The 12,209-nt window shown below is 59.2% G+C and overlaps 1 protein-coding gene across 2 annotated transcripts; it reads right to left on the bottom strand.

Annotated features, from left to right (window-relative positions):
- Positions 1–2,437: 2,437 nt before the first annotated feature.
- On the bottom strand, positions 2,438–12,094 carry CCDC43 (coiled-coil domain containing 43). 2 transcript variants are annotated; one of them, XM_054396489.1, is made up of 5 exons: positions 11,918–12,094; positions 7,790–7,877; positions 5,601–5,736; positions 4,225–4,280; positions 2,438–3,430 (listed from the first exon to the last, which is right to left on the bottom strand). In XM_054396489.1, the coding sequence occupies exons 1-5, from the start codon at positions 12,092–12,094 to the stop codon at positions 3,243–3,245; spliced, it is 645 nt and encodes a 214-aa protein (XP_054252464.1). In that variant the 3' UTR covers positions 2,438–3,242. The 2 variants fall into 2 exon arrangements, with proteins under 2 accessions (XP_054252464.1, XP_054252465.1); XM_054396490.1 differs by lacking the exon at positions 4,225–4,280 and having other exon boundaries at positions 3,324–3,430.
- Positions 12,095–12,209: the final 115 nt, after the last annotated feature.

The following is a 12,209-nucleotide window of genomic DNA, read 5'->3' as shown; positions in this document are numbered from 1 at the left end:
ACAGAGCAAGGGGCAGGGCTGACAACAGCAGTTAGGAGTTTGGTGCTGCCAAAGCTTGTGCAGTCTGTTCAGGAACCTTCCCTGCCTGCTCTGTTCCTGCCCCATAACCTTCTTGGTGCTGGTGCCAGCTGCTCACTCCTGAGGATCCCAAGTGCCCATCTCTGGAGGGGGCACCACCTCAGTGGAGAGCTGCTGGCCCTGGGCTGCAGCAGCTCCATGGGCTGAGGGCAGAGCTGCAGCCTGGCTGTGCCCAAATGGCTCCAGGGCCCCTCAGACCCCTCAGGCTGATCCCTGTGTGTCTTCACACTAGAGCACAGCACACCCCTAGCTTCCCAGCACCAACAGTTCCTGAAGCTGCCTTGGCAAGGTGCTGCTGGTTGTGGTTCTCCTGCTGTGCCCCTTGGGGCTGGTGGCCCTGCCCCTCACAGGGTCTTTTGAAAGGGAGGGGATGAGGTGAAGTCTCCCAGCCAGACACTACGGACTTCCAGCCCTCTGCTGGCTGTGGGGCACAGATGGTAAAGGTGTTCTGCCAGTCTGCAGGAGGGAGCCTCCACCTTGAGCCCTTCTCAGTGCATAAACTTCTGCTGAACCTGCAGTTTGGGAAACCTGTGGTGGTTGCTCTTTGGCCCTTGAGCACAGCAGTGAGCAGAGAGGGTTCAGCTCTTGTCACAAGAGGCAAGTGCAGCTCTTTGCTGTGGACCTTTTCAAGCTAAGGCAGGTGCTGCTGTGCCAGTGGGGAGCTCCAGCAGCAGTTTGGGGAAGGTCAGTACCAGACTGCAGAGCTCTTGGTGCCCATCTTATGAACTGGGGAAAATCCAAGGCTGCTGCCAGCAAGGGGAGGGCAGCTGATGCTGCCAGAGCAGCTGAGGCACAGGTGGTGGTATTGAATCACCCTAGATAACCTGCAGATCCCCTAACCCCTCCTGTGGCCAGGGCTGCTCCAGGCACTGCACAATGTCCTTGGCCCAGCCTCAAGCCCAGGGGCTGTGCAAAGGCTGCAACAAAAAGTCAGAGCTGGGCCCCAGTGCTGGGCTCTGAGACTCTGGGTGGGGGTGGGGGTGCAGTGCCACCCTTGGCCCTCAATAGCTGCTTCTCCCCCAGCTCCCTGTCCTGCTGCAGCTGGGATCCACACAGCACCCCAGACTGAGACATGACCCTGGGGACAAGCACAGCTTGTTCAGAGTCACAGAGTGGTTTGGGCTGCAAGAGACCTTGAAAGTCCTCTGGTCCAAGCCACCTGCACTGGACAGGGACATTTTCCCCCAGCCCAGGTTGCTCAAGCCCCCATCCAATCTAACTTTGAACACCTCCAGGGAGGGAGCATCCACAGCCTCCCTGGCAGCCTGTTCCAGTGTCTCACCACCCTGTGAGGGATTTCCTCCTTACAGCTATTCCAAACCCACCCCGTGTCAGTCTGAAGCACCACCCCCTCAGCCTCTCCCCACACTCCCTGCTAAGGTCCCTCCCTGGCTTTCTTTGTCCACTGCCCTGTGAGGCCTTGGGAGAGGGGAGGAGGAAACTGCAGCCTTGGGAAATGAGCTGGGAATAAACAAAGATTGGCAGTGGGGGAGCCCTCAGAAATATCCCTGCTGGGTGAGGGGAGCAGGAAGGGATGGGACGAGGCAGAGGGGAGCCCCCAGACTTCACCCCAGGGCACCCCAGTCAGTAAGAGTGACGTGCACTCAGACACAGGAGCCCATTCTTGGCCAACCAGTTTAATTGTTCAGGTCCAAAGACAAAGCAGCTCAACACTCACACATGCAGCAGGGAGTTACACAGAGGCACAGCCCAGTGCCAGGCTGGCTGAGAGCAGGCAGTGGGCTGGCAGCTGCTGGTGCCCAGGAGCTCACCTCACCTGCAGACACCCCAGAGGCACAGGGTTCCTCCTGCACCCCTGAGCATGCTGCAGCTCCTCCTTCACACTCCGTTCCCATTGCTCCACCTTCTCCTCTCCCAAGGTGGATGGCACTAAAGAAGAGGCTGGGAACAGCCCTCTCCAGGGGTGACAGAAGCCACTGGCCCCCAGGGGCAGCTGTGCCCAGTGACAGCATCCAGCTCCTAACCCCAGTGTGTCCAGATCACAGCTGCCCAGTGCTGGGCCTGCCCTGGAGCGCTCAATCTGGCACCCACTGCAGCAGCAGCAGCCACTACTGACCCAGGGGCACCAGGGAGCCATGCAGCAGCCACTGCTGACCCAGGGGCACCAGGGAGCCATGCAGCAGCCACTGCTGACCCAGGGACACCAGGGAGCCATGCAGCAGCCACTGCTCACCCAGGGACACCAGGGAGCCATGCAGCAGCCACTGCTCACCCAGGGACACCAGGGAGCCATGCAGCAGCCACTGCTCACCCAGGGACACCAGGGAGCCATGCAGCAGCCACTGCTCACCCAGGGACACCAGGGAGCCATGCAGCAGCCACTGCTCACCCAGGGACACCAGGGAGCCATGCAGCAGCCACTGCTCACCCTGGGGACACAAGAGAGCTCCATGAGCAGCCACCAGCAAAGTGCTAAAATAGCAGCAGGGCTCAGCCAACTCCCTGCCACTGCTCGAATCAGCACCGTGCTCACTGTCCCTGGGGCCTGGGGATGCTGCAGCCTCCCAGCTGCACTCATGGATATTTGATGAGGTTCCCTTTGCTTGGCTGCAGAAAGCCCCAGCTGAGGTCAGCTCCAAACCCTGCATGCCCTGCTCAGCCTGACTGCAGCAGCAACACTGATCTGGCAGTGGCAGAAGCACTGTCTGCAAACTCCTCGCAAGGCTGGTGGCAAGAAAATTCATCTTTGCCCTGTAGCAGCATGTCCATGAGCAGCCCAGATGGGGCTCTGCTCTCAAACCCCCAGCTCCTGCAAACCAAGGCTGCTGAGAGGCCACAGGCAGCCTGGGAGCCCTCTCCTGCCTCACCATTTGCCTTGGTGGAAGTGTTTGGAAGGCCAAACAGATCCAGTGGAGCACACTGACAGCAGCACTTCCCTGCTCTTTGGTACAGACATTGGCCACAAGCACCCAGGGGGACACTGGACACCACAAGCACATGGCACACTCCCACTGTGAGAGGTGCTTGAAATGTCTTCTCTGCTAGGGAAACCCAACAAAAACAGAGGGGAAAAAACTCAAACCAACCCAAAGAAACACTTCTGCAGAGCCACTCTGCCAGCCACAGGCTCGGGGTTCCTGCTGCTCCCAAAACACAAATCCTAATCCAGGTTATCCCTTTGGAGTCCAGCTGGGAACCCCCAGCTACCGCTTCCGCTCGCCCTTCTGTGTCCTTTTCTTCTCCTTCTCCTTCCTCTCCTGCTTGGCCAGCTTGTCCTTCTCTCGCTGCAGTTTGTCCTGCTCCTTCTTCTTCTGGAACTCATCCCTCAGCAGCTCCCTCTCCAGCTTCCTGGCGTTCAGCACATCCTCCACGTTGGTGTTGCGGAACAGAGCTGCCCCCACGTTAAGGGCAGACCTTGGAGCCATGAGCCAAGCCCCAGCTGTAGCACACAGGGAGGTTATTCCACCTCCCCCTTCACATCCTGGCCCACATCCTTTCTGTTTACCAAGCAGGGACTGAGTTTGGGAATGGAGAAGGACAAAGGAATCCCAGCTTGTTTTCCCAAAGAAGTCACATCTAAAATGCCTGGGAAAGGGAGCAGCTGCTTCCCTCCTAGCCCAGCAAGCTGAGGAGCTCAAGGAACAGCCCCAGTGAGTGTGGAGAGAAGGTTGGGAGCTTTGAGGGACCTTTGGGCCTTGTTCCCCTCTGAAGCTCAGCTGCACCACAGCCCTCTTGAGCTTCACAACCATTTGCCGCTGCACTTTGACCAACTCCTGACAGGAGTCACCTCCCTGGACACAGCTAACATTGACCTGAAGTGCTGGGAGGATTGTCCTCATCCATGAGCACGTTCTGTGAAGCTCCAGAGAGGGGGAGGGAGACAATGGAGGAGAGAAAGAGAGCAACAGGCTCAGTTCCAGCCATGCACTGGGGCAGGGAGCAGGTGGACACAGAAACTTCATGTTCAGATCAAGGTGGAAAAAATGAATCAGCAGCCTGAAAAGGTGGCCCTGAAGGAACAGGGAGGATCAGCTCTGCTAAGGAAGGACAGGAAATGCCCCCTGGAAGCTGCCTTCCCTCCAGCCCCCCAAGGGAAACAGGATCAGCTCTGGTAAGGATGGACAAGAAACTCCCCTTGGAAGCTGCCTTCCCTCCAACCCCCAGGCACTGGGATTCAAAGGATACACTTCTCTGATCCGATGGTGACTGCCGCAGCCGACCCGTCCTGCTCGTCCTCACCAGTGAGGGGGTTCAGGAAAATCATCAGCACTGAGCTGCTGCCTCTGCACTGCCAGGCACTGAGCCTGTGCCTCTGCACTGTGACACCTCCCCAGACCATGACAGATCAGGCCTGCATCCATTCATGAGGAAGAAACCACACTGACCATGGACAATCAAGGACCAGACAACCACAGACTCCATGTTCAGCTCCCTCCTGCTGCTCAAGTGCCAGGTCTGAGTCCCTCCTGTTCAGTTTCACTCCTCAGGGCAGAGTTTGTTCTTCACACAACCATCATGGAATGGCTCAGGTTGGAAGGGACCTCAGGGATCATCTACTCCAACTCCCCTGCCATGCCCAGGGACACCTCTCAGCTAGACTTGGTTGGTCACGGCCTCATCCAACCTGGCCTTGAACACCCCCAGGGAGGAGGCAGCCACAGCCTCCCTGGGCAGCCTGTGCCAGAGTCTCACCACCCTCACACTGCAGAACTTCTTCCTCAGCTCCACTCTAACCCTGCTCTGCCTCAGCTCCAAACCATTCCCCCTTGCCCTGGCTCCAGACACCCTCATGAGAAGTTCCTCTGCAGCCTCCCTGCAGGATCCCTTCAGGTCCTGGCAGGCAGCTCTGAGGTCCCCCTGGAGCCTTCTCCTCTCCAGGCTGCACGCCCCCAGCTCCCTCAGCCTGGCCTCACAGCAGAGCTGCTCCAGCCCTTGGAGCATCTTTGTGGCCTCCTCTGGACTCACTCCACAGCTCTGTGTCCTTCTGCTGCTGGGGACAGCAGAGCTGGAGGCAGGATTGGAGGTGAGGTCTGAGCAGAGCAGAGTCCAGGGACAGAATCTCCTCTCCTGCCCTGCTGCCCACACTCCTGTGGCTGCAGCCCAGCTCACAGCTGCCTTTGGGCTGCAGGAGGGCACTGCTGGCTCCTGGGGAGCTGCTCAGCACCCAGCACCCCCAAGGCTCTTTCTTCAGCACTACAAGGAGGGAGCTTTCCCCTCTCCCACTCCACATACTCTGAAGAGGACCTTCTCACCAGAAAGCAGGAGATAAACTCAACACATGAACTGCAGTTCCAGGAGGTGATTCATGGCTCTTCTGCAACACACCTGGACTGGGTGACCCCTCCCCAGGTGGGGAGTGTGGGATGACAGAGGAGCACCCTCCAAGGAGGGTCTGCTCATGGCATTCCACAAACTAGGAGCTTTTTTCTATGGAATTTGTTTTACCATGGAGAAGGAAGCCTGACAAATTCCCCCAGCTCTCCCCCCAGCCAAGGGGAGGCTGGAGAGGTGCAGCTGTGGATGCAGAGCACCAGGAATCACCAGGGCCAGGGCAAGGATATTCCTCCTCGTCTGTGACGTTGGCATACTGGGCCAGGAGGGCAGCTTTCCTCTGCTTCTCCTCCTGGGACACCTCCTTTGGCTTCACCACCATCCTGGCCTGCTTCTCCATCATGCTGGCGATGGCCTGGATCTCATCTGGCAGGGAGAAGAGGCAGAGCATCAGGCAGTCCCTGCAGGCACAGCAGCAAGGCCCCAGAGCGCTTGAACCACAGACCCAAAACTGCAGGAAACACCAAGTCTGACAGGCAGAGTGATCAGCTCAGTCCTGCCCCAGCATTAATTAACACAATTAACTGATCACCCACCCAGGCACCCAGCAGCTGATTCACCCTTAGCTCTCCAAGTGCCACCTGGGGCTGGCACCATGTTCCTGTATGGATCCTCAGTGTTTTCACATCTCAGCAGGTATGGACCTGTGACCAATCCTTTCATGGACCCCCTCCCCCCCCATTAACCCTTTGTGTTCCTACCAGGAGCACTTCCTGCTGCCTTCTCTGTGTGCCAAGGAAGGAAAACCCCTGTGGGTAACCAAGCTCCTGAGCAGGAGGAGCCCAGCAGCAGCTCCAGCAGCCCCAGCCACGTGTCCCCAGAGGGCTTCATTGTATTTACTGCCCAGAGCAGTGCAGCCCTGCCCTGGCCCCAGCCAGAGGTGAGCTTGAGCCAAGGATGGCCTTTGGTGGCCTCTCTGGGAAGGCCCCAGGCTGCTGCATGGCTCAGCCAAGCCCTGCAGAGGGAAGGGGGAGTTGTGAGGGGCTGGGGGTAGCCAAGCAGAGCAGTGCACAAGCCCCTCCCTCACTGCAGGAGTGCCTGCAGGATGCCAGCAGGCCGTGGCAATGTCCTGTTTGCATCCAGAGCCAAGGGGGAGATGCAAAGCAGGCAGAAAGGAGGATTCAGCCCCGGGGCAGGGCAGGGCACACTGTCACAGCTGGGTCCCTGCTGCTGGCAGGTTACAAACTGATCCAGGCAGGATGCTTGAACCAGCAAAATCTTTCCAGTGGCTGAATCCATTGTTCTCAGAGGTCTGCTCAGTGACCAGAACCAGCCTCTGCTGAGGATCAGGGATGAGATGGAGGGGTGTAATGGTTTGAAACTGTCTTTTTAATTTTTCCTTGCAAAGTTCAGAACAGAGAAAGTGAAAGAATGTAAATAGGTCACTATTGGGTGTAAGAAAGCAAAATAACGATTGTTCTAAACACTTCCATTGGATAGATAGAAATGTTTAAGAACTATTACCCAAAACAAAGTAGGCACTCTGCACATTCTGCGTTCGGCAGTGGGGGCAGTTGCTGGGCTGTCTGGCTGCTGTTTCTTCTTCTTCTCTTCTGGCTGAAGATAACACACTGACCTTGGCAGCTAAATTAACAACTTTCTGTTTAACTAACTCTGCTTCTCTGTCCAGGGGGGGCTGGGGGGAAGCTCCTGGGAGAGAGAGAGGCCCCTTTGGGAGGGTCCCCTTGGGGGGAAGCAAAGGGAGCTTGGTTGTGCTTTTCTGTTGATTGTATATATTTGTAAATGTTGTGAATTTTGTATACTTGTACATATTCATTGCATTTCATCATAGATTTTAGATTCTGCTTGTAAATACAGCCTTCATTTGCTTCCAGACTGAGCTAGCCTGGTTACTTGTTGGTGTGGGGGGGAATTTCAGCTCACACCGACACAAGGGGGCTGCTCCCAAGCTGCAGAGGGCTGAAGGAGCAGTGGGGCTGGGACAGGAGTAGCATTACTGCAGCAGCCTCACAGAGCTCACCCCACAGGCATTGCTGGGGAAAAAGGAGAGTTGTAAGAGGAGATTTTGCAAGAGGAGGATGTGAGGAGGTGAGCAGTGGCAGGAGGGGCAGCTCAGCTCTCCTTGGCTGCTCTGCAAACCAGCACAGGGGTTCTGCACCCCACAGTGCTGCCAGCGCAGCAAGCAGGCCCTGGGTGCTCTGTGAAAAGGACAAACCCTACAGGGAAAGGAACAGCTCAACTCCAGAGCTCTGCCTCTGCAAACCCAAAGAGCAGCAGGAGGCTGGGGACAGCCAGAACTGGAACTGCTCATCCTCATCTCACATCTCAACCAAAGCAGCAGTAAGCAGCAGTGGCAATGAGGAGCAGCTCAGCACAGCAGCGTCGGTGTGAGCTCCCTGCAGGGGGGACACAGCCTGGGTGCCCTCTGGGCCACTCGCACCACCAGCAGCCACACTACCTTCTTTCTTCTCTTTGGTGTCCACAATCTGAGATTCAGACCACTTCTCCACCACCTCTCTGCAAACATCACTCAAGAGATCTTCTTCCTGGAGAGGGAAAAGAGCCTCAGCTTGGCACAGAGCTGCCCTGCTGGGAACAAGCACCAAGCAGCTATGAGGAGTAGCAGCTGCGGGGAGCCACAGCACCCAGGCAGCACTGCAGCCATGCACCTGAGAGCTGCACACCCAGGCCACACCGGGGGAGGCTCCTCAGGCCTGGGGATGCCTCCACCCCCAGGCGAGCAGAAGGTGCTGGGGCTGCGGCCCTGCAGCTCTGCAGCACGGAGGCAGTGCCCTCACCACAGTGCCTGCTCCCCAGTGCAGCTGCACCAGCACAGCCTGGGCTCCAGCACCGCGCTGCCAGTGGCCCCGGCAACAGCAGAGAAAGGCCAGGGGCAAGCCATGGCTCCAGGCACCCGCTGCTCAGCACCACCGCCGCGGCTCAGCACCACCGCCGCGGCTCAGCACCACCTCTGCTCCTCAGCACCACCGCCGCGGCTCAGCACCGCCTCTGCTCCTCAGCACCACCTCTGCTCCTCAGCACCACCTCTGCTCCTCAGCACCATCTCTCTGCCCCTCAGCACCATCTCTCTGCCTCTCAGCACCATCTCTCTGCTCCTCAGCACCACCTCTCTGCTGCTCAGCACCACCTGTGCTGCTCAGCACCACCTCTGCTCCTCAGCACCATCTCTCTGCTCCTCAGCATGGCTGCAGAGGAGCTGCTCAGCACCACCTCTGGGCCAACCCCCCTGTGTAAGTTCATCAGACAGGAGGGAGGTGAAGGGCAGGGCAGAGCTGGCACTCCCCTGGTGGGACTGAGGAGCATCTCCTGCCCCTGCAGGGCTGCCCCTGGCCCTCCTGAGCTGCCTGCAGCATGGCACAGGCAGCAAGTGGCAGTGGAAGAGCCACAGCAGGGCACTGCTGAAGGGAGAAAGACAAACACAGCAGTGCCAGGGCAGGAAACCAGCACCAGGACAGGATCTCCAGCACCAGGATGGGATCCCCAGCACCAGGACGGGATCCCCAGCACCACAGCAGGATCCCCAGCACCACAGCAGGATCCCCAGCACCAGGATGGGATCCCCAGCACCAGGAGAGGATCCCCAGCACCAGGAGAGGATCCCCAGCACCACAACAGGATCCCCAGGATGGGATCCTTGCCTTGCTGAGCTCCCCCATGAGTGACTCTCTCCCCAGTGCCTGCCTGCAGCTCCCCTGCACTGAGCACCACTGTGATCAGGCAGCAGCCAGGACTGCCCTCAAGAGCTGCCCAGGCTGAGGCCAGGCTGCAGAGGCTGCATCCAGGCAAGACCCAGGGGTGCTGAGAACCAAGAGAAGTGTCCTGAGGGTGTGTCCCTGGCAGCTCTGGCAGTGCACTGCAGCTGTTAGTGCCCAGGCTGGATCCAGGCACTGCCTGCAAACCATGGAAGTGTTCTGCCTGGCAAAGTCCTTTTCAGATCATGGAGGCCAAGCCTCACCCAGCACTGCCAGGGCACCACCAACCCCTGGCCCTCAGCACCACCAACCCCTGGCCCTCAGCACCACAGCTCCAGGGATGGAGACTCCACTGCCCTGAGCAGCCTGGGCCAGGCCTTGTCAGCCCTCAAGGGGAAGAAATTGTTCCTCATGTCCAACCTAAACCTCCCCTGGGGCAACCTGAGGCCATTTCCTCCTGTCCTGTCATTTGTTCCTTGGGAGCCCAACCCCCACCTGGCTCCAGCCTCCTTTCAGGAGCTGTAGAGAGCAATGAGGCCTCCCTCAGCTTCCCCTTCCCCAGGCTGAACACCCCCAGCTCCCTCATCTTTCACAGGATGGTAGGGGTTGGAAGGGACCTCTGGAGATCTTCCAGTCCCACCCCTGCCAGAGCAGGACCACAGAATCCAGCACAGGTCTCACAGGAACACATCCAGACAGGGATGGAAAGGCTCCAGAGCAGGAAACACAAAGCACAAACTTCAGGTGCCAGGGACCCCTCCAGCCCTCAGACACACAGGGAGGCAACAAAATCAGCATGGGTCAAGGCCACAGAAGGCCTGGAGAAGGTTTTTAGGTGCCAGAAACACTCACAGGAAAAGGATCCTCCCCAAGGGTTGAGCTCTCCCAGTCAGAGAATGCTGCAGACAGGGCTGGCAAAACTACAGAGAACTTCATATTGGAGCAGGGGAGAAGGAACTTCATGCTGGGGCTGTCAGTTGGTGACAAACTCCTCAGGAGCCAGCAATGGTCCCTGGCAGCCCAGAGCCAGCCCAGAGCCAGCCTTGTGCTGGGCTGCATCCAGAGCAGGGAGAGCAGCAGCACAGGGAGGGGATCCTGCCCTCTGCTCAGACCCCACCTGCAGCACTGCCTCCAGTTCTGGGGCCCCCAGCACAAGAAGGACCTGGAGCTGCTGGAGAAGGTCCAGAGGAAGCCACAGAGATGATCAGAGGCTGGAGAGCCTCCCCTGTGGGGACAGGCTGAGAGAGTTGGGGCTGTTCAGCCTGGAGAAGAGAAGGCTCCAGGGAGACCTCAGAGCAACCTTCCAGTACCTGAAGGGCTCCAGGAGAGCTAAGGAGGGACTTGGGACAAGGGCTGGGAATGACAGGATGAGGGACAATGGCTTTGAGCTGGGAGAGGGGAGACTGAGACTGGAGAGGAGGAAGAAAGTCACACTGAAACCAGCCAGCAGTGCAGCAGCCTGAGACAGAGATGCTGTAAAAGGCCCTGACTGCTCCAAAGCAATTCTGCACCCTTCTAACCCCAGGAGTCTGGTGGGGGAGAGGCAGCACTGCCCACCCCAGCAGCTCCAGCCTCTGCCCATGCCCAGCTGGCAGCAGGATTGGTTTGTCCCAGCTGGGAGCTGGACTCCAGCTGCAGGCTGATCCAAGGGCCTTGAGGATAACCACTGTGCTGTGAGGAGCAGGAGCTGCTGGAGGAGCACCACCACCCACCACAGCCACCCCTGAGCCTTGGCACCAAAGATCACTTGGGTGCTACCAGGCAGCACTCAGCTCACAGCCTGAATCCTGTGCCCCCCATGCTGTGAGAAGCTGAAGCCTCTTCTTCCCCCAGGGCAGCTGACACAACAAAGAGTCATGACAGAACCATGGACTGCTGTAGCTTAAAAATGACATCTAAAGCTCCTCCAGGCCAACCCCTGCAGCCAGCAGGGACAGCCCCAACCACAGCAGGCTGCTCACAGCCCCAGACAACCTCCCCTGCAGTGGTGCCAGCCATGGGGCAGCTCCCAGCTCTCTGCCCAGCCTGGGCCAGGCTCTGCCCACCCTCAGTCTCAAACATTTCTCCCTTCTCTCCACTCTCAATCTCCCTCTTTCACTTCCCAACCATCCCCCCCTTGTCCTGTCACCTCAGCCCCTGCTCAAAACTCTGTCCCCAGCTTTCTGCTGGGCCCTTGAAGGACTGAGAGGCCACCAGAAGGTCTCCCTGGAGCCTTCTCCTCTCCAGGCTGCCCAAGCCCAACTCTCTCAGCCTGGCCTCCCAGCAGAGGGCTTCCAGCCCTGCCAGCATTGCTGTGGCCTCCTCTGGCCCTGCTGCACCAGGTCCCTGTCTGTGCTGTGCTGAGGACTCCAGAGCTGCCCCAGCACTGCAGGGGGAGGCGGGGGGGCAGAGAAGCAGTTTCAGTCCCCTCCCTGCCCCTGCTGCTAGGGATCAGCCCAGGACAGGCTGGGGCTGGGCTGGCAGCGCTCGGTGCCAGCTCGTGTCCAGCTCTGCACTCAGCGGCACGGCCAAGTTCTCCTCCACATGGCTGCTCTCCAGCCCTTCATCTCCCAGTTTGTGTTCCTGAGCAAGCAAAACCCCCAAACTCCAAAAACCTGAAGAGACAGGAAAGGCCCCCGGGGTGTGTGCGACCTCCCAGGGAAGGCGAATATCATCCCCAGCGCTTCCCGTGAGCGGTGCCTGTGGATCCCTCCAGGCAGTCCAGGCCACTAGCTCTCCGGAGCCTCCGGGATCAGCAAGGCCGCGGCCTCTCATCGCCTCCGGGGCGCGGACCGGGCCTCGATACCCGCCTGAACCAGCCCCTCCCCCAGAGAGAGTCGACCCGTTCGACCGGCCGCCGGTGAGATCAACCCTCGCCTTGCCCCGTCCCTCACCAAGCAGGCGGCGAGCACACCGTGCAGGGCCTCCAGTCGCTCCTCGTCGCTCTCCTCCTCACGGAGTAGCCCCTGAATGTAGGCACCATAAACGGTGCGATCCAGGCCCAGCGCCTCCAGCCGCGCCGCCAGCCAGGCCGCGAAGCCGCCCTCCGCCTCCCCGCCGGGCGCCGCCATCTTGGAGCAGCGCCAGCAGCGCGCGTGCGCGCGGCCTCCCGCGGGACAGGGAGGGAAGCTCGACGGTGGCCGCAGAGGACAAACTTATTGGGAGAGCGGCAGCGGGCAGGGGCTC

The sequence above is a fragment of the Indicator indicator genome, chromosome 37 (genome assembly GCF_027791375.1).
Source record: "Indicator indicator isolate 239-I01 chromosome 37, UM_Iind_1.1, whole genome shotgun sequence".
Lineage (NCBI taxonomy): Eukaryota > Metazoa > Chordata > Aves > Piciformes > Indicatoridae > Indicator > Indicator indicator.
This window is presented reverse-complemented; position numbering and strand designations above follow the sequence as displayed.

What these genes read in the sequence shown, in the direction of transcription:
- CCDC43 (XM_054396489.1), bottom strand. Translation starts at nt 12,094, where the DNA reads ATGGCGGCGCCCGGCGGGGAGGCGGAGGGCGGCTTCGCGGCCTGGCTG. An exon ending in GTGTGCTCGCCGCCTGCTTG is followed by an intron (nt 7,878 to 11,917) that starts GTGAGGGACGGG and finishes TTCCCTCTCCAG; the next exon opens with GAAGAAGATCTCTTGAGTGA. An exon ending in CACCAAAGAGAAGAAAGAAG is followed by an intron (nt 5,737 to 7,789) that starts GTAGTGTGGCTG and finishes TCTCCCTGCCAG; the next exon opens with ATGAGATCCAGGCCATCGCC.